Source organism: Orycteropus afer, unplaced genomic scaffold (assembly GCF_000298275.1).
Source record: "Orycteropus afer afer isolate SDZICR_OR568_19922 unplaced genomic scaffold, OryAfe1.0 scaffold00546, whole genome shotgun sequence".
NCBI classification, from domain to species: Eukaryota; Metazoa; Chordata; class Mammalia; order Tubulidentata; family Orycteropodidae; genus Orycteropus; species Orycteropus afer.
Genome location: NW_006922133.1, coordinates 635,058 through 657,158, shown reverse-complemented (window position 1 = coordinate 657,158; position 22,101 = coordinate 635,058). Strand labels below are relative to the sequence as shown.

The 22,101-nt window shown below is 39.9% G+C and overlaps 1 protein-coding gene across 1 annotated transcript in view; it reads right to left on the bottom strand.

Annotated features, from left to right (window-relative positions):
- NHS (NHS actin remodeling regulator) overlaps positions 1-22,101 on the bottom strand; it is a 61,126-nt gene that overhangs the window by 4,006 nt on the left and 35,019 nt on the right. The window contains exons 4-8 of the mRNA XM_007955911.2: positions 14,076-14,138; positions 11,688-11,880; positions 7,435-7,566; positions 3,541-6,522; positions 3,114-3,240 (exon numbers count right to left, since the gene is read on the bottom strand). Of these exons, the coding sequence (XP_007954102.2) occupies positions 3,114-3,240; positions 3,541-6,522; positions 7,435-7,566; positions 11,688-11,880; positions 14,076-14,138 (3,497 nt within the window). The remainder of the gene's footprint in view (positions 1-3,113; positions 3,241-3,540; positions 6,523-7,434; positions 7,567-11,687; positions 11,881-14,075; positions 14,139-22,101) is intronic.

Genomic DNA, 22,101 nt, shown 5'->3' with positions numbered 1-22,101 from the left:
TTTGATCTTCATCAGTAAGTGCTTCAAGCTATCTTTGTTTTCACCAAGCAAGGTTGTATGACATACATATCATAGTTTGTTAATGAATCGTTCTCCAATCCTGGTGTTGCATTCTCCTTCAGCTAGTCCAGCTTCTTGGATTATTTGCTCAGCATAAATCCAAAACCAAACCCACTGCTGTGGAATCAATTCTGACTCAGAGGGACCCTATAGGACAGAGTAGAACTGCCCCATGGGGTTTTCAAGGCTGTAAATCTTTACAGAAGCAAACTGCCGTATTTTTCTCCCATAGAGTGGATAAGGGGATCAAACCATTGACCTTTTGGTTAGCAGCCCAGTGCTTTAACCACTGTGCCACCCAGGTTCCTTTGCTCACCATACAGATTTAATAAATATGGTGAAAGGATACAACACTGATGACACCTTTCCTAGTTTTAAACCACGAATTATCCCCTTGTTCTGTTGGGATGACTGCTTCTTGGTCTATGTTCAGGTTCCTCGTGAGCACAATTAAGTGTTCTGGAATTCCCATTCTTTGCAATGTTATGCATAATTTGTTATGATCTTCATAGTCAAATGCCTTTGCATAGTCAATAAAACACAGGTAAACATATTTCTGGTGTTTTCTCCTTTCAGCCAAGGTCCATCTGACATCAGCAGTGATATCCTTTGTTCCACATCCTCTTCTAAATCTGGCTTGAATTTCTGGCAGTTCCCTGTTGATGTTTTTGAATTATCTTCAGCAAATTTTACTTGAGCTCTGGTGTCGTAGTGCCTAAGGCATTTGACTACTAAACAGAAGGCTGGTGGTTCGAACCCACCAGCCACTCCTTCGGAAGGAAGATTGGGCAGTCTACTTCTGTAGTGATAGTGCCTAAGAAATCCAAGGAGGGGTCGCTATGAGTCAGATCTGACTTGACGGCAGTGAGTTTGTATTTTTTTTGTTTGTTTGTTTTATGATATTGTTTGATAATTTCTCCACATTATTGGATCACCTTTCTTTGCAATGAGCACAAATATGGATTTCTTCCAGTCAGTTGGCCAGGTAGCTGTCTTCTAAATTTCTTGGCACAGAGGAATGAACACTTCCAGCATTGCATCCATTTGTTGAAACATCTCATTTGTTATTCCATCAATTCTTAGAACTTTGTTTTTCTCCAATGCCTTCAGTGAAGCTGGGACTTCTTCCTTCCATACTATAGGTTCTTGATCTTACGTTACCTTCTGAACATAGGTATGAACATGGTATAGTGAGTGACTCTGTGTATTCCTTTCATCTTCTTTTGATGCTTCCTGCATTGTTCAATATTTTGCCATAGAATCCTTTGATATTGCCACTCAAGGCTTGAATTTTTCCTTCGGTCCTTTCAGCTTGAGAAATGCCAACTGTGTTCTTCTCTTGTGGTTTTCTAATTCCAGGTCTTTGTACATCTCATTATAGTACTTTATTTTGTTATCTCTATCCACCCTTTGAAATCTTCTGTTCAGCTCTTTTTTTGTATCATTTCTTCCATTCATTTTAGCTCCTCTGTGTTCCAGAGTCTTTTTCTGACATCTCTTTTGATCTTTTCTTTCTTTCCTGTCTTTTTAGTGATCTTTTGCTTTTTTCATATATGATGCCATCACATAGGTTGTTTGGTCTTTGGCATTAGTGTTCAGTGTGTCAAATCTGTTCTTGACATGGTCTCTAAATTTAAGTAGGATATAGTCAAGATCATATTTTGGCTCTGATGGGCTTGTTTAATTTTCTGCAGCTTCAACTGGAACTTCCATATTAGCAATTGGTGGTCTGTTCTGCAATCAACCCCTGACCTTGTTCTGATTGATGATACTGAGGTTTTTCATCATCTCTTTCCACAGATACAGTCAATTTTATTACTGTGTATTCCATTTGGTGAGATGCACGTGTATAATAACCATTTATGTTGTTGAAAAAAGGTATTTGCAATGAATAAGTCATTGGTCTCGCAAAGTTCTATCATGCAATCTCCAGCATTATTTCTTTCACCAAAGCCGTATTTCCCAGCTACTGATTCTACTTCTTCTTCTTTTTTGTAAAGCGTATATATATATTTGATTTTTAAACTTTTTATTGTGATTTGGGTAAAAGTTTACAGAGCAAACTCATTTTCCATGCAGTAATTCATACACATTTTGTCTCATGATATTGACTGTAATTCTCCACAGTATAATAGCTCTCTTTCTACCTCCTCCCTGTAGTTACCTCTTCCTGTCCCCTGAGCTGTCTCCCTGTCCAATCCGTTTTTGTTTCCAACTTTCACATTCCAATCACCAGTAATTATCAATACATCTTGACTACATATTTGATCAATTTCAGACTGCAGAAGTTGGTAACAATCTTCTTCAGTTTCTTCATCTTTAGTGTTAGTGGTTGGTGTGTAAATTTGAATTATAGTCATATTAATTGTTCTTCCTTGTAGGTCTATGGATATTATGCTACCATTGACAGTATTGTACTTCAGGATAGATCTAGATCTTGAAATGTTCTTTTTGATGATGAATACAACACCATTCGTCTTCAATTTGTCATTCCTAACATAGTAGATCATATGATTGGCTAATTCAAAATGTCCAATACCTGTCCATTTCAGCTCACTAATGCCTAGGATATCGATCTTTATGCATTCCATTTCATTTTTGACGACTTCCAATTTTTCTAGATTCATATGAAGTCTACCTAACTATATTTACAGATTCATATTTCCCAGCTCGATGAGGCATTTGTTTATGTGTTCATTTGGAGAGACTCCGTACTGTGCAGAGTTGGGTTGACTGAAATCTTTATGGAAGCCGCTCACCAGGCCTGCAACTTCTGCAGTCCTGCTGGGTGGTTTCAAACAGGCAACCTTTGGGTTCTTAGCCAAGTGCCGACCATTTGCACTACCCAGGGACTTCCAGCTTGAATGTTAAGTTCACCTATTTGATTTGGAAAAAAAACAAAAAACCGTTTTTGCCTGCTTTTGTTTTTCTGAATGTATGTATGTATGAATGTACAGTAGGATCTCCTGTGTTTGCCTTTGATGAGAAGCACCTTAAGAAGCTAAACTTTTGTTGTGTCTTTTGCTGTTTGGGACTTAGTAATATTGCCTCACCTGTGAATGACTGCAAATAAATCTTCAGTTGTTCGAGGTTTGTTTGGAGACACGAACGCACCTTCCACTTCTGCTTGAGAGTCTTCACTGAGTGGTGAAATGATGGAGTCATCACTTGGTGACGAGTCTTAAAATAAGAACAGAAGCACCTTTAGGAGGAAGTTACTAGCACACCACTGTGCTTCACTGATTTGGGAACAAACAGACAAAAGTTACCTTACTGCCATTTTTAAAATGAGAGAGATACCTGGCAAAGCTTGTTGTTGTTGTATTCAATAATAAAAACTTATAGCTCAACTTTTATAATAAATTAAAAACTAGAAGGAAACCAATATCCGGGGATATATAGTATCGTGGAGAATGTAAAAAAAAATTCAGGAAGTGTGATAAGACACATATCCATTGTGATAAAGGGTCAACAACTTACCTTTCAATGAAGCCTCGTCCACACTTCCATGAGTCTCCTCTGCTCTGCTGTCATCAGAGGCACTTTTGGCTGAAATACCTGAAGCAATATTTTCCTGCTCAGAATATTTGTCAGGTTCTGAATTTACAGTTGATATCTCTGATTCATAGCTGATATTCCCAGGCACTTTGTCATAGTGGTAGCTCATAACAAGTTGATGCTTAAGTTGATAGCATATATCTGTTGCTCTACTTGGTGAGTTGGACTGAGATGTGATTACATCCACAGATTCAGGTTGTGCAACTCCCTCCCAATCTATAGAGGATGCCTTCTGTACCTGTTCTAGGGCTCCATCTAGACCAGCCCCATATTGTGTTATTATAGCATCAGAATCATTTGAGTGGACAGCAGAGACCTTCTGAAATTCTTCTGGGGAAAAGTCACAGTTTTTACTTGGTGTGTTTCCTGGAATAGGCTCACTCTCCATATGCATTTGGTCTTTTATGACATTTGAGTCTAGAAGATTGCTACCAGCTGAGTTTGCAGTTCCTGGATCACAATGATTCTTCACATCAAATGTAGGTTTTTTTCCTAAATGTAGTTTATCTGGTCCCATCTCAATTGGAGAGGCATCTAAAAAGGATAGTATGGCATCTTCAGTGGAGTACTGACGTGATAGTGATTTCTTAGCTATATGTGGCCTAATCTTTCCTGGAGACAAGGCAGCCATTGTGAGGGTGCTTTCCTCTAAGTAGGGGAGATCTGTATTGTTGCCTTCTTTTTGCTTAGCTTCTTCAGACTTACTGATGGACCTAAGGTTAACAGACTTCAGGACTGTAGGTGTAATTGCAAGGGATGGTGGAGGATTAGACTTCAGTGTATCTCCTACTGTATTCTGTTTATTATGACTAAAAACATGCAATGGATGACGGTGGTGGAATGGTTTATTCAAGACATTATGAAGAGCACTTAGGTCAAGATGAGTAGGAGGTATAATCGGAAGTTCAAGGTCTTTATTCAGTGAGAGAGTTCCATCTTTTAAAGAAGGCTGCTGTAGTGAGGATTTCCTTTCTGGGACTTTAGGTTTTCTTTTGCTACCTCCAGGAGACAATGGCCCAGAAAAGAAAGCTGTAGGGAAAGAGGATGTTGGTGTTTCAGACTGGCTTGAATAGCCACTTGATGGAGATGCCAAGCCAGCCAGCTTTTCTGGTGAAACCAATTTAAACTCATTGTCAACAGAAGGTAGGGATGGGGTGGTGGCTCTTGATTCTGATTGGGATGTTTGGGATTCAGAGCTCTCTGGAGATTTGATGCATTCGATTACTGTGGTACCCGTAGCAGTGCTTGAATTAGATAAAGATCTATAAGGGTCATTTGTTTTCAAGTCACTGAGAAGCCAGAGATCTGCATAGTGAGTTGATTCAGCACCTTCATCTTTGAATGGTGGAATATCTGAAGTGTCTAACTGAGGTTGCTTAGTACCATGTTCACTCTGGTTCATCCAGGAAGGTTCTTGCTTGGTAGGAATATTGGCGTTTTCCACCCGAGAAGGCGTGTTGGAGAAATCAAGAGGCAGCTTCATTTCCCTGGAACTGTGAGGCAAGTGCTGACCACTGCTTATCTTTGGTTCTTTCTTCTCAGAAATGTCTGCATTTCCTTCAGACTTCCTCAAAGATGAGCTACGTTTAGGTGGGGTAGGCTTTGCCTTTGGTTTTCTAAAAGAGATGCTTGGTCTCGCTTGCCTCCTGTGGTCTAAGTAGTCCGGCCAGGCACAATCTGGAACATCAGGAGGAACCCCAACACCCTGGCCATTCTCAGGGCCCAGGGATGCATAGTGACAGACATAACTCTTATTACCTTTGAGACCACAGTCAAAATGCATGGAGGTATAGTACCCTTCCGTGTCCACTGAAAAGTGAGAGCTAGTGTCAGCTTTGTCCGATGGAGACTTTTCCAGGAAGCTGTCATAAGTGGCCATGCTCGTGAAGCTTGGGCAGCCCAGGCTGTCTGCCTTGGGATGCTCAGGACTAAAATCCTGGCGGCAGGAGGCATCGTGATGGTGGTGTAGGTAGTTCCACTCACTGTCACTTGTGTTGCTATTGTTGGGGTCATCCAGCAGATCTGCAACAGTGGAGGTAAAGGAGTTTGCCCGGTGGCCTCTCACTTTATCCATGTGATCATTGTACTGCTCTGTCACAAAGACACTGGAGTCCTCATTAGCATGAGGTGCCGTGTTTAATGACAGCTCTGAGTCACAGTGTGAAGAGCCAGTGAGGGGAGGAGATGCTGCAGGAGGGATTGTCTCTGAGGTCTGTGAGGGGCATGTAGAGCTGCTCCCACTCCAGTTCCCACTGGATGACTGGTGGTCGTCTTTCTGGTCCATGTGGCTGCTGAGGAGGACGCCAGCTGTGGAGATGCAGTGGATGGGGCTCCCAAAGGTGTCTGAGTTGGAAGAGATGTCACAGCTGCCAGAGTCAGCAGCCATTCGGGACAGACGAGACCTCCCTCTCTCACTTAACTTGTGCTGGGGGCTATGAAGATGTTGAGAACATGCCAGGCCTAAAGCGGGCTGATGTTCCTGTGCACCTGGGCTGCTTGGGGCTTCACTGCAATCATTGGGGGTTCTTTCATGGTCACCCATGAAAGGCTCCCCCTCTTCATATGCTGAGGGTTTAGCACCAACTTGGGGCTCAGCATCCCCGCCTCTGTTACCCTCCCGGGGCAGGCTCCGAGATCTTGTGCGGCTGCTCACTGCAGTGGTAAACATGGTGTCACCTTTGTCTGCCAGCGCAGAGATGTTGCCAGCAGAATGAGAAAGGGAAGCTGCAATGCTCTGACCCCTTTGAGCTCTGATTCTCCTTCTGGATGGAGCGGCGATAAGAATATCCTCAGTTTGGCACTCAGAGTCCCTGGTTCCGGACCTCCTATTGACAGCGTTGGAGGGGTCTGGATTTGTGTGCACAATCACGTTCCTTTCCCTGGCCACTGGTGATTCATCAGAATCTAGGTACATGGAAAGCACAGTGAGATCTTTTATACATCAGCAGGTTAATAAACATTCTGAAAGAGATCCCCACATCTGTGCACATATATAAAATCAGTCTATAAAATTAGGAGAAAGTGAAAAATGCTACGGGGAATTATTTATCTATCTATACACATTTTAAGAGAAGATATGCTTTTAGATACCTTGTGGATTATCACTCTCTTCACTGTCAAATTACTTTGTCTCGATAAATGATTAATCTCTCTCTCTTTACACACACATATATATTTAAACTAAAGTATATTTTATCTTCTTGGCACCACTATAATAATGTTCTTCATTTTTATTTTGTAATATATAAACATAGTGAAATAAAGTCACAGAATTCATTATAAGAAATAAAAATGTTATTTATAAGAGATGCTACTATAGTAATTAAAAAATATTGCAGATATACTAAAGTCATTGAATAGAAAAATATCACCAAGGTCATCATATTACCAGTATTCAATATTTAATTGGATATGGTTGACATTTACCTTTTGAAATCATTAATGCCATAGAAGTATCTCTTTTCAAATAAAATTCCAATTTACAAAAACATTCTTTCAGTTGATCTTGCTCCTTTTTATTCACAATTTCCACCTTAATAAAACTTTTTAAAATTAGCAAAAGATTACATTTCAACCATAAGACCTGGACTTACATGCCTAAATCCATAAGGTCAAAGCTTCACAGAGAACAGAGATTCAAAATGTAATATCACCTGGTTTGCTGAATACTATACAAATACAGACCATTTTAAAACTCTGCAAGTTCAAACATTTAGTATTTGTAAGGAAGTTGGTTGGAGGCCAGCTTCCATTTCCTCTCCTCCCCACCTGCGGTGGACAGAATGGTAACCATTATTAGCGTTTGTTATACCACACCTATTTCTTGTTGGACTCTTCTGGGGATGCCTGAGATGGTCTTCCTCCTCCTCAATTTGCGTCTCCGCTGTAGTACGGATTGTGAATGAACAAGAGAGCAGCGTATACTAGCCTCTCTGTCAAAACCAACTCCTGCAACCCACAAATAGGTCTCATTAGCCTTTAGAGATGGCAAACAAATTGTCATTGGCTTGGAACACAGTGATATTTATTGACTGAAAGTAAGGGAAGCGTTTGGATAAAGCCTGTGAACAAATAAAAGGAAGCCCTTATTCAGCTCTTATTTAAATTATGCTGCAGTACATTAAGCATCACTTCTAAATGCAGCTCTCCACAACAGCTTTCTGTGCCAAAAGTACCAAGGAAGGAAAATCAAAAGAAAGAAGAGAAAAATAACATCAAAAATTCACTTTCACACACAGAAATGGCTCTATCAGGACTATTTGCTGCTCTGTTCCTGGGCTCTCGGAAGCTGATACCTTTGCATAGTAGATCAGTAGCCAAGATGTGAACCTGAATTAGTTCAGCTAACACAACCTGACCCATTTCTTCATTAAAAAGCATCTTTGTGTGTTTTTTCCCTCCACCTCCTGTGCTGAAACCTTCCTTTTCTCCCTACACACACACACACACACACACACACGCGTGCGCGCGCGTGCACTCACACACACACACGCACACACATACCATCTGTGAGGACACTCACTAGCCTAGAGATTTAAAAAAGAAAAACCAACTGGTAACTCCTGCTGACTAAATTTGATACTTTTTGGTTTAGCACCAACTGTCTTATCAATATAAAATAAAAAATGCAGGGCAGTCCCCAATCCTAAATTTAAATGGATCCACCCTCTGTAGCAACTGTGAAGCTGGAATTCCCATCTGTTTTTGTAAATACGAGGGACAAACGATGGAGTTTTTTGGGTTGACTCTCCATCATGTACTACATGCAGTTCAAGCTCCTCTCTGACACAGACATGCAATGTGCACTTTTCACAGTGGGCTTTGCCTCAGAAAGCCATACCGGTGTGCTTCGGAATCTGGTCGCCTCATCATTTATCCTGATTGTTACGTGCGGGGCAGGATGACATGTTAAATCTTGGTTCAGTTATATAACGAAGCAGTTTGAGTTCAGCTTAGGATCACAGTGCCAACAGTTTCTAGAGCTTACTTGAAAAAGTCTGTATGAGCTACCATACCATGTCTTTGATGAAGACATTACAATATTATCAGAGAGTTAGCACTAATGATATTTTTCTTTCTTAGTTCTAACCAAAAATGAAAATCCTTCATTCTAATCTTAAAAGGGTAATTATAGAACATACAGCATACAGACATTGTATGTTATAGGGACACCATTAACAACTTTCTCATTAAAGGTCTTAAAAATCAACATATAACCTAGGCTTTAGTCTGAGAGTTCCTGAATAAAGCAGAAGAAAAGTCTTCCCTTTTCTTTAATCACAAAATGATGGCTTATAGTCATAGTACTCAAAACAAAAACCATCTAGTTGATCCCAACATATAGCAACCCTATAGAACAGAGTTGAACTGCCCCAAAGGGTTTCCAAGGCTGTAATCTTTTTTTTATTTTCCTAACTTTTATTAATTTTTTTTTGTTGTTCATAATATGCACAGCACCACATGCACCAATTCAACAGTTTCTATATGTACCATTTGGTGACACTGATTACATTCTCTGAGCTGTCCAACCATTCTCACCCTCCTTTTGGAAGTGCTTCTCCTTCATTAACATACATTCACTGCTACCTAAGGTTCCAATCTAATCTTTCAAGTTGCTGTTCTCAATTTGATCCCATATAGATAGTCCTTATAAGGGCATAATGCTCAAGGCAGCCCGTTTTTACTAGTGAAGCTGAACTTTTGTTGGGTTTTTAGATGACTCCAGGGGATACTTTTGGTTTAAGGTTTAAAGATAATCTCAGGGCAATAGTTTCAGGGGTTTGGCCACCTTTCATGGCTCCAGAAAGTCTAGAGTTTATGAGAATTTTAAATTCTGTTCTTTATTTTCCCCCTTTTGATCAAGATTCTTCTATGGAATCTTTGATCAAAATGCCCAGTAACGTAGCTGGGCATCATCCAGTTCTTCTGGTTTCATGGCAAAAGAGGCAGTTGTTCATGGAGGCAATTAGACACACATTCCAAATCCTCCTCCTATTCCTGATTCTCCTTCTTCCTCTGTTGCTCCAGGTGAATACAGACCACTTATTATGCCTTGGATGGCCATTTGCAAGCTTTTAAGACCCTAGGCACTATACAATGAACTAGGAGGTAGAACAGAAGCACTAAACATGTTATTAGGCCAATTAACTGTGATGTCCCACGGAACCATGACCCTAAACCTGCTCGTCAAAGAACCAAATTCCATGAGGTGTTTGCGTGTACCTAAGGAGCCTCAGCAGCTACTCTTTTATTCATTTATTTTTTGTCATTGTTGTAAATAAACCTATCACACAACTTTTCCCAATTTAACTTTTTACAGGTGTACAAGTTATTGATAGTAATTACTGTAATCGGCTGTGAACTCTGCTCTTAATCAATGCTATTTTTTCATCATCCCCGCTTAGTTAAGCACCCCCATTTGCCCTCTTCCTTCCACCCCTGGTAACCACTAATAAACTCTAGTCTCTATAATTTGCTTTTTCTTATCTTTTTGTATATGTCCCAGTCTGTAAACTTTACGGAAGCAGATTGTCACATCTCTCTCCCACAGAGTGTCTGGTGGATTAGAACTGCCGACCTTTCAGCTAAGTTAGCAGCTAAGTGCTTAACCACTACACCACCAGGGGTCCTTATAATCATAGTACTAAATTGGAAAACAAGATTTTACCTACAGTGCCATGGAGGAAGCAGGTGCTGCTAATAATCAGATGTTCCCAGAGCTGAAAGTTAGTCTAAACCAAAACCCACTGCCATGCAGTTGATTCTGACTCATAGTGACCTTATAGGACAGAGTACAACTGTCCTATAGGGTTTCCAAACCTATAAAACAGACTGCTTCATTTTTCTCCCATGGAGCAGCTGGTGGGTTTAAAATGCTGACCTTTATAGGTTAGCAGCCGAATGCTTTAACCACTGCACTACCAGAGCTCCTTGAAAATTAGTTTAACATCTCTTTTGGCAGCTGAATTTCCCTAATATGTCCCATTTAGATTATGGAAGTCAGATAAGTGTTCATCCTTAGAGTAATTTATCCTACAGTTTGACTAGGTCAACAAGAAAATTAACTCCCAGCTCACGACGATCAACTAGAACTCTCTTTTATCAGGAAGGAAATAATATCTGTCCCAGATACCTAATCACCATTTGCTCCCCTCTTTAGGTGAGAGAAATTTGAGTGATGTCAATACTAGCCATGCCCAAATTGCAACTCAAGGAGCATATAATATTTAGTCACAGAGTACCAGAATGAAAAAATCAAAATATGGCTATTCTGAAAATTTCAATATACAAATAAATTAAAGTCTAACTATTAGAGCTATTTAAAGAAAGCCCAATGGATAGATCCTTTAATTTCTACATTTGAAAGTTAGAATGTTTTATAATGCTATTTTACATATAACTAAGATTACCAGATCCAAATCTGGAATTTAAAATCGCTACCAATAAACTTTTAAAGAAAAATTCAGACAGGCTTCCATTCTAATATCCAAACTATCATTATACAGGCGGGGGAAAGCAGAGAGTGAAAGAAAGACAGGCTTGCTGGTTCTAGAATACAATTCAGCATTCATCTATGTGTCCATAAATTGTTAGGTCATAAATCCCTAAAATCAATACAAAAGGCTAAACGGTCTTTTTGAAAAGCCTACCTTCATCCAAGGAAGCATGAAAACAAATTTTATTATTGGGCTATAGCATCATTGCTTGCAGTTTTAGAAACCTGGCCTTGCTGTTTTCTTTCTTGCAGTGCCACTCATTATCATATGATTAATCACTGCTACTTCCTCCATTATTTCAGTCAGCTCTGGCCAAAGAGCTATTTGGTAATTTTTTTTCAAAAAGAAACTATCATTTACATAACAAATGGCACAGCACAGCATATGCCAATTAATGTTCAAAACCCGACAAAAGCATATTCAGCATCTTCTGGGTTGTATTTTGATGATAAAGGCATTCCTTATTTACTAAGTTGTGTTCTTAATGGTAGACCCAGCAGCACGAACTTTGAACATACTTAATACACAGAATATTTTGACCCAACTGCCCCTAAGAAAAGAACAGAACAATACCAGTGACATTGATGGGAATAATGCAAGAAGAAATCACTTGTGCATCTTGTTTCATCTTCTCCTCCGGCGTTGGGAGAGGTAGGGCTTTGCTCCAGTTGGTCTGCTTGTCCAGTGTTGAGGGGATATTGTGTATTGGATTTTTCGGCCTCTGCCCTAACATGACATCTGTATCTTCATCCTCTGGGGGATGGGACTGCAAATGAAATATATTCAGACTCGGCCATCATAGTTTATAAATAAGCACCCATATAAAGAGATTCACAGTTTAGTTGAGAAAAATGAGGTCAGAAATAAGTTTTCAGGACAAAGGAGGAATTCCTGAAATAGCACCCACAACTAATTCAAAGTATTGTTTTAATAGTCAAGCGACACAAAAGCAAAGTCAGAATATGCTAAATCAACATGCTTTTTAGGTTAAATGGACTAAGAGGAGAGACCAGGTAGCCAGAAATGTCCAAACTTCAAAGTGAAAAGAAATGTGAGTCTCAAATCCAGTGAAAAGTAAGTCCGCAGTCTGGATGTCTGTCTCTTCAAAAATTCCTATCAAAAGTCCTGAGAGCTCTAGGTGACTAGGATCAAAGGAAGAAGATGATTTAGCTGCCTGTGTATAAGTTCAAAGAGCATGCCCAAAAACCCAGAGTCAGGAGACATTCCAGAACACAGCACCCAAAAGACAAGCCAGCCAAGTCTGCGGGGCCAGATTAAAAACACAGGAGTTCAGTTCACCGTGAAACTACAGCATTAGTGGAGAACATTTCAAAAACTCCACTTCATTGATACAGTGATACACATGGAAAAGCAAAAGTGAAGAATTGCTTCCAACTTTAGGGAAAAACACAAATGCTGTTACCGGGGAAAAGATTCAAGTGTGTTTTTTCAAATCTGGGAGCTCTGGTAGCGTAGTGCCTAAGGCACTTGACTGCTAACCAGAAGGCTGCTGGTTCAAACCCACCAGCCACTCCTTGGAAAGAAGGTTGGGCAATCTACTTCCGTAGTGATACTGCCTCAGAAACCCAAGGAGGGGTCGCTATGAGTCGGGGGCCGACTCGATGGCACATAACAACGACAACAAAGCAGTTCTAGGCTCTTTTCTTTTGGTTTTACAGAAGCGCAAAGCTTTTCTCCCAGCTCTGTAGTTAGGGGCTTTCACTTTCATAAGACATCTGAGAGTTCTCAACCCAAATCTTTGATAAATATTAATACTGTCTTTTATTTCAGAGTTGGGCTCCTAGCCCAGATTATGAAAAAGACTCCATCCTGTTTTTTATTTCAGGGTTGGGTTTCTAAATCAGATTATTAAAAGACCCAGTTTTCACCACTGAACTTAGTTTTATTTGCTTACACATTTTAGAGGAAAGTGTGCATTTTCCCTCTTATTCTAATAAGGCTTTCATAATATTCTATATTAAAATCTGGATCATTCGTTTTTCATTTCTCTTCCTCACGTTAGGCAACACCATGCGCTGCTGCTTCAGAGGATTCCACAAATTGTCAAATTAACCGTTCTCAAGTCCCCTTAAAGAGCTGATTCCAGAGCCACTTGACTCAACTACCACCCAGCATTTGCTTACCTTGTCAGAGGTTTCTGCGCAGCCCCCCAACACACCCAAGAGGATATAATTCCCTCCCTTGAGAAAAATGTGTTCTCCATGAACGTTTTAGTAAAACATTGCAACCTTCTTTCTCTCTTCAGCTTTTGTGCAGATTCCCAGCAAAGCGAATAGCTCAAATAAAGTTCGAGCACAAAAGACTTTGTTTCCTAGGTAACTTCCAAAAAAAAAAAAAAAGTTTGGTGCATGCAAAAAATATAGAGAGAGAGACCACAAGCCAGTGTGCAAGCGAGCTAGAGCTGCAGCGAACCCCTACCAAAAGCCACATTCTGTGGGTGATTCCTTCCTTGAATAACAATGGACTGAGAAACAAAGAAGGAATAGTGTGACCTGACTACAGGCCCTGACCAGAGCCCCAAAGCACTCTTTTATTTAATGGTGGCAGGGACTACTGCCTGCCAGAAAATCCTTTTGTCCTGTTCTCTTTTTTGATTTGAGAAGTTGAACTTTTGCAGTTCTGATAAATAAGGGCAAGTTGGAATTTCTTTCCTCTAAACTACAAAGTGCAGGAGCAGCATTAGGTCATGCCCATCTTGAACAGAGTCTTCGTTGCAACTTGAGAGGGCAAAAAAATAGAAAATGGGGAAAAAAATCAGAGGCATGTTGTCTAAATGATACTTTATTTAATTCCAGTTAGGAAAATACCACTCTTTAAGATGATTTAAAGAAAACATCGTTAGTTAGAAACAGAGTTTGCAATAAAGTTAAAAGAGAAAAAAGTGAAAGTGAATGGAGAAAGTGGGATAGGGCTGTGAAGGAATGTTCTCAGAGCCAATACCTTTCTACTCCATGGGGTCATGTGGCAACACTCAGTGTGGGAGGACGAACAGGTGCTGTTAAACTATGGACATGAAATGCAAAAAAAAAAAAAAATAAATTAAAAACATGCACACAACACACAATATACCCTGGTTAAGCCAAATGTATGATATTAATGAATGAATAGAGAATGAATATACTGGGACAACTCCCTTCCTTCCTTCCAGTCTTTATTTTATGAGCAGTAGCATAAGTAGAAGGAGCCCTGGTGACGCAATGGTTAAAGCACTCATCTGCTAATGGAAAGGTCAGCAGTTCAAACCCATCAGCTGCTCCTTGGGAGAAAGATGTGGCAGTCTGCTTCCTGAGGAAGGGAAGTGGTGGGCACGTGGAGGAAGTGGAAAAAGTGCTGTTGCGTTGTGGGGATTGTAGTGAATGTGTTGCATTGTGGGGATTGCAGTGAATGTCACAAAACAGAATTATGTATTATTGAATGGAAAACTAATTTGCTTTGGAAACTTTTACCTAAATCACAAAAGAAAAAAATTAAAATAATAATAATAAAAAGATTTACAGCCTTGGAAACCCTATGGGGCAATTCTACTCTGTCCTGCAGGCTCTATGAGTCAGAATCAACTCCACGGCAGTGGATTTTTTTTTTTTTTAAGTATAAATAGTGTTAAGAACATAGACTTGGAGCTAGACTGAGTTAAAATCTTGGCTCCACCACTTATTTGCTGTGAGCAAATTACTTATTTGACTAGGGGGCAATTATTCAACCTCTCTATAAGGTCAGTTTGCCTCTTCTTCTTATTCATAAACTAACTCTAGTTGGAGACAGGGCCAATGTCATGGATGTATGCCCTATGCAGTCACACAGGGTCCACATTTGGTTTAAAGCTCTGCTGTCACTGTCTTGAAAACCTTAAATTTTCAATAAGGGGCCCTGCATTCTCATTTTGTGCTGGGCCTCACAAATTATGTAGCCTGTCCTGTTTGGAGAATAATCTGGTAACCAAAATCCCCTTTTTGGGACCTACTGAGAAGGAAATTGAAACTCTTTTAAATAACTCTAAACCAGGTCAGTTTTGGATGCAATTAGGCATTTATTATAACACTTACCCTATACCACTGCTTTAATGTAACATGAGTTATTCCTGTATGTGTCTTTTTCACCTATTAAATTGTGAATACCTAAAGGCCAGGAGCCATATTTTATTTTCCTTTCAGTCTTCCATAATGACAGCAAAGTGTCTCCCCTGTTGTGGAAGCTCAAAAATTTACTTGGTTCACTTGAATGATAGCAGCTCTGTGTGTTTTATTTTATTTTATTGTGATTTAGGCGAAAGTTTACGAAGCAAATTCATTTTCCATACGGCAGTTCATACACATTTTCCTTCATGACATTGACTACAATCCCCATAACGTAACAGCTCTCTTCCCACTTCCTCCCTGTAGTTACCTCTTCCCTGTGTCTTTCCTTCCTATGCATTCCTGGCCCCCTGAACTGTCTCCCTGTGCAAATACTGCCAGCTCTGTGTGTTTTAACAATGATGAGAAACCCAAATAAAGTAAGAGTCATGGTCAGGATCTCAGGAAGCAGCTACTATAGAATCCAAGAGTACTTACCATCTTAGTGCAAATAGGTGAAAACAAATATAGAAAACCATACCAACACTTGGTTCCATCACATGTTCAGTACTGATGTGTGTGGGCCTTAAAGTCTATGGCAGACATGGGGACACGCAAGGTCTAATTCTGTTCTCATTTTCTAAGTTTCTAACTTATCTCTACCTATGTAACAGTGTTCCCCCCCCCCCCACCCCTGGTAACCAACAAAGAAAATTTCCTTCCATAGATAAACCTTTCTTTGACTTTTACAATAACAGACTAATACAATATTGGTACTTCTGTGGTTGACTTATTTCACTCAGCATAATGTCCTCCAAGTTCATCCACGTTATGTGGTGTTTTGCAGATTCTACATTATTCTTTAGTGTTGCATAGTATTCCATTGTGTGTATGTACCATAGTTTGGTTATCCATTCCTCAGTTGATGCTCCCATCTTTTGGCTATTGTAAATAGTGCTGCGATGAACATGGGTATGCATATGTCTGTTCTTGTCCTGGCTCTCACTTCTTTAGGATATATACCTAGTAATGGAATGGCTGGCTCAAATGGTATTTCTAATTCCAGCTTTTGAAGGAATCGCCATACTGCTTTCCACAGTGGTTGTACCATTTGATAGTCCCAATGATGTAGAAATCGTAAGTAATAAAATGGAGTGTGTAAAATACAAAACTGGTAAAAAAAATAGGGAAAAGGGAGTCTGAAAGCAAAGCCTACATGAAAAGGGGACCTGTTCCAGGAAGTGAAAGGCTTTGGTATTTCATAAAAGGGTTTTCAGGAAGTTACACTGCAGGTCAAAAAACATACTAATAATATATTCATTTTGGTAGTTGGTCTTAAATCTCCTAAATCAGCTCTTCCGTTGAATATGCTTTTTCTAGGAATGGGGGATGGGGAGTGGTTTTTATTTTTCATCAGTTAGAGAAATCTACCCACCCCATTAAACAAGCATGAGGTAACACCTGGAAATGACTAAGGATGGCAAATCCAGAAAGTTAGCTCAAACTGTTAAATTTTGGTTACCGTGATTAAGTCAAGGTCTCCTTGGATTACACTTCACAGCTTGGATTCAGCCCTTATAAACTGGAAATTGAAGTTACTGTCAACATAACAAAGAAACTGATTCCTCTTCAGCTAATCAGCCTCTCTGCTATGTTGATAGAAGCTCCACCCTCTAGCTTGTGGGCTGAAACTATGTACTCTTGAGTGTTAATGTAGAGGGATTGTGTTCTTTGTTTTCTCCACCTTGTCACAAGCAGTCAGTCCTTGCAGATGGTCTGTGGATTTAGAGTATCCAAGTTTATGATATTAAAATGGCCTATGGTTTTATTTCTGTCATGACTTAGTAACTGCCTTAGTGTAGTATTTTAAAGCATCCTCTTTCCTGAGTTTTTGGAAGGCCATTTGGGGAGCTCTGGTGGTGTAGTGCCTAAGCCATTTGACTGCTAACCAGAACGCTGGCAGTTCAAACCCACTAGCCACTCCTTGGGAGGAAGATGGGGCAATCTACTTCCATAGTGATACCACCTCGAAAACCTAAGAAGGGGTCGCTATGAGTTGGATCCAATTCCACGTCTGTGAGTTTGGGTTTTAGTTTTGGTATCACTTATTTGAGAATGGCCAGATTTTGTCTTACCTACTTTGGTCATGTTGTCAGAAGGCACCAGTCCCTGGAGGAGGATATAATGTTTGGTAAAGTAGAGGGTCAGCATAAAAGGGGAAGACCCTCAATGAGATTATTGACACAGTGTCTGTGATGACAGGCTCAAGCACAGTAAGGATTGTGAGGATGGCTCAGGATGAGGCAGTATTTTGTTCTGTTGTATGTAGGGTTACTATGAGTCGGAGCCAACTTGACGGCACTTAACAACAACATCATCGCTTATTCAGAGTAACATTTATAAAAGCAGGAGATGTTTCTTGTTTATGACTGTATTCCTACCACTTCAATAGTGCTCAATAAATATTTGTTGTACTGCTAGCATCCCCAGTTACCTGGCATAAGTAAATAAAACTCCTCTCCTAAAGAAATAACATAAAATTATTGACACACTTAGTTTCTCAATATGACATTTAGCACAAAATCAAATGTAACAAGGCACAGGAGGAGATATGACTGCATGAGCAAGAAGCATTCAAAACAACAGGTACTAGAAGCAGACCCACAGGGTCTCCTGATTTTGGAATTATCACTTAGTACAGGAACAGCAGTGAACAACTTTGGTTCCCCCAAAATAAGTGTGTGGAAAGACTGATAGGAGACCACCTATTCATTAATTCAAGAATATTTGTTTGAAGAGTCATAATCAGCCCCAGTGGAAACAAAGAATCAGATTAAAAATAATTTCTTCCTAGTGAGTATATGAAGGTGCTCTGGTGGTGTAGTGGATAAGACATTTGGCTGCTAGCCAGAAGGTCAGGAGTTCAGACCCACCAGCAGCTCCATGGAAGGAAGATGAGGCAATCCCCTTAAAGATTTACAGCCTCGGAAACCCAATGGGGGTTGCTATAAGTTGGAATCAACTCAATGGCAGTGAGTTTGGGACTTTTTTCGGGGGGCGAGTGTTTAGTGGGTATATGATTGTTCACTATATAATTCTTTAAACTTTTCTGTACTTTTGACAGTTTTTGTAATAAAACTCATTGCCGTCTAGTCAGATCTGACTTATAACGACACCCTCCTTGGGTTTACGAGGCAGTATCACTGCGGAAGTAGATTTCCCACTCTTCCTTCTGAAGAGTAGCTGGTGGGTTTGAACTGCCAGCTTTCTGGTTAGCAGGCTGAGGAAAAATGACAAAAAAAATAAGATTAACTTCCCCCTCCTCTTTTAGGCTGCCATTCTGGCCCTTCTAGCACTGATTTTTGAGAGGCCTCAGATTCCAAGTTGCACCATTTTAGAATCAACTGCTACCAGTAATTCCCCATCTTGTTGTTGACAAAAGATACTTCTTTGACACCCTTGTCCAATTTCTGTGCCCACTGGCCTCATCAGTCACACCCTCAAATTCTTTCTCTAGCTCTCCATGAGACTGCTTCAACAAAAGTTAAATTTATGACCAGTGTTCAAAACAAAAAATAACGGACATTATACTCAAAAGCACTCAAATAAATTTCTTTGGTGAATAATGAAAGGATATTTTTCAACCCCCAATCTTTGTGTGTGTGTGTGTGTGTGTGAAAAGTTCATTTCTCCACTTTTGTGGCTATGAACAAGTATTTCTCCAAAGATCTCAAGATTTTCCCCAATTTTTCTCTTACTGCCAAAAGAAGAAAAATAATCCCTCAACCCCATATTTTACTTTCTTTTAGGTTTTATTTTATATGCTGATGGGGGCTTATTTAGCTTCAAAATTTTCCAAAAAGACATCTGTTAAAATGTTGTGGGTATTCCAGCAGGAAATGTTTTAAAAATTGTCTTTGGTTTGTAATCTAACTGATACCACATGGCATTTATAGTAGTCGACTTTCAGGGCTGATTTATTACTGTCATGCTATCTTAAACATGAGAAATATTTACTGGAAACTGTATTTGAATACAGGAATAAAACCTTAGAATTAAAATGTCATTGCAAACCTCACTGTGTTCCTAGTGATGTGATCTGGACTCTATTCTCACTCTATCATGGAGTTTATTTGTCCTTAAACCAAGTCCCCTCATCTCTGCACATACTGTGCCTTGTCTGTGAAATGGAGGGTACTCAATCTGCCTCACATTTTCATCACAAGAGTATGTATGGTTTGTCCACATATATGTGAAGTGCTTTGATCTTTATGAAAGAAAACTAACAATTCTTTCTTCATGTATCAGTATTGCCATTACAATTACATAGCACTTTTATTCCTGTGAGATCCCCCCAAAGTCTCCCACTGGCTAGCATTGTGCTTTTATCTTTCACACATGTTTAAGAACATCATTTTAAATTCATACTATGCTTCCCCTTCGTTTCCTCATAACTCCACTATTTATCAAGGTAAACACTGTGGGAAAACAAAGCCATAAAGTAAGTAGAAGTTGAGGGGACATGCTAAGTTTTTGCTCTCCTAAGACTGTACTGGGTTGGACTTTAACACTGTTCCCTTCCAGATGCCCAGCACTTCATGCTTCCTCAATGGCCCTGAATGCAGTGCCCTTGCCTGGCACACTCTTCCCTCTCTCAAGTGCCCAAACTCTTCATGCCCTCTCCCTAAGCTCTGTTCTCACCCACACTTACAGCCAGCTATGAGGCTAGAAAGAAGCTCGTAGACTCACTCTCACTAAGGTACCTCTGTTGCTAAACTCAAGGGAATAAATCTCAAAAGCAGGATTCTGAACAATGGTGGCAAGCTGGGAAGGGAGCTATTGGGGAACAGGTGCCTACAGGGTTCTTCTTCTTCTAACTATGCATTAATATATATTAAAACACTAAAAAGTGGGACTTCTGGTAAGATGGAAGAACAGGGAGACAAGTGACACAGACCCTCTCCAATAAAGAAAAGAAAAACCAATTGACAGAGATACAGAAGATAATCCTGGAGCCCTGAGCTTTGAAAGGAACTATACAGAAGTGGATTAGGCACCAACTACTGGAAAAACCTGAACGAAAACAGTGAGTACAGAGATGGACAGAGCTGCGGACTGTCAGCTACTCTGACAGGACGAACAGCCTGAATATTTCCAAGTGGTATTGGGAGAAGAGAATTGACCTAAAGATCAGCCCTGGTCACGAAGGGCTGCAAGGACGACTGCGCTGGTGGCCTATGTCTAGGAAGGGAAACAGCAAGGAGGGAGACAACCTGAGCTGTGGACTTTCCACTGTCTGGAGGGCACAGCCATTTTGATTATTTACACGCAGCAGCCATTTTGTGGATATTTAAAGTGACAGAGGGTGTAGCCATTTTGAATATTTATAAGTGGCAGTCATTTTGGATATTTAAAGTGACAGAGGGCACAGCCAGTTTGAATGTTTATAGGTGGTGGCCATTTTGGATATGTAAAGTGACCGAGGGTGCAGCCATTTTGAATCTTTACAAGTGGCAACCATTTTGGATTTTAAAATGACAGTATTCTTATTCGGATTCCAGGGACCTAAGAATAGGCTCTGTTTGCCAAGGTTAGCAGGGTCATATGAGAGGCCGACAACAGGAGACAGGTGGTGAGTGTATAAGTGCTGTTAACTAGTGAATAGAGGAGCACAGTATCCTACTTGCATGAATAACATGCAAACAAAACAAAGAAAATGAAAATCGTGGGCAAGTCACTCCAACATACAATCACCAATTAAATATAAACACAAAAACATCACAATGCCTCAGAGACAGCAGAGCATCACAATCCACAAAAAGAAGCAAGATAAAGCGGAGAAACAAGGGACCAGGATACAGACCCAAAACACATCCCTGAAGAAGATGCAGCATTGGAACTCCCTGATAAGGAATTCAAAATAATTGCATTTAGGTATCTTCAATGAATTGAGAGACAGATCAAGGAAAACACAGAGAAAACGCTAGAACAATTTCGAAAGACAACACAAGAACAAAATGACAAAATAAATGAAAAATTAGAAATGATATAAAATCTACGCACAGAAATGCAGAAGATTAATACTAAATTTTCAGAGATAGATAAGACATTGAATGGGCAAAGGAGCAGAATTGAATCAATGGAAGACAGAATTAGGGAGATTAAAGGCAAATATCTGAACACTTCTTTGGAAAGGGATAAATCAGAAAAAAGATCAAAACAAAATGAAGAAAGCCTAAAGTTCATGTGGGACACCATCAAAAGGAATAACCTACGTGTAATCAGAATTCCAGAACACGAAGAGACAAATAAAACCACAGAAATAACTGTCGAAGATTTGTTGGAAGAGAATTTTCCTGGTATGGTGAAAGATGAGAATATATCCATTCAGGAAGTCCAGTAAACCCCAAACAAGATAGACTCCAAAAGAAAATCACCCAGACATATCATCATCAAATTTACCAAAACAAAGAAAGAATCATGAGAGCAGTATGGGAAAAACGAAAAGTTACCTACAAGGGGTAACCAGTAAGACTAAGCTCGGATTTCTTGGCAGAAATCATGCAAGAGAGAAGACAATGGGATGGTATATATAAAACCCTGAAAGAGAAAAATTTCCAACCAAGAATTACATACCCAGCAAAATTGTCCCTCAGATATGATGGTGAAATTAGGACATTTCCAGATAAGCAGAAATTAAGGGAATTTTGTTAAAACCAGACCAGCCTTACAGGAGATGCTAAAGGGAGCCCTTTGGACAGAGAAGCAACAACCAAAAACAACTGACCATTAACACACATGATGATATAACCCAGAAACCAACCCAGCTATGGAAGCATCCAAAGTAAAGAAGCCTACAAGATTGTAAACAGGGAACCAGAGACATCAACTGACAAATGAGGACAACTACAAAC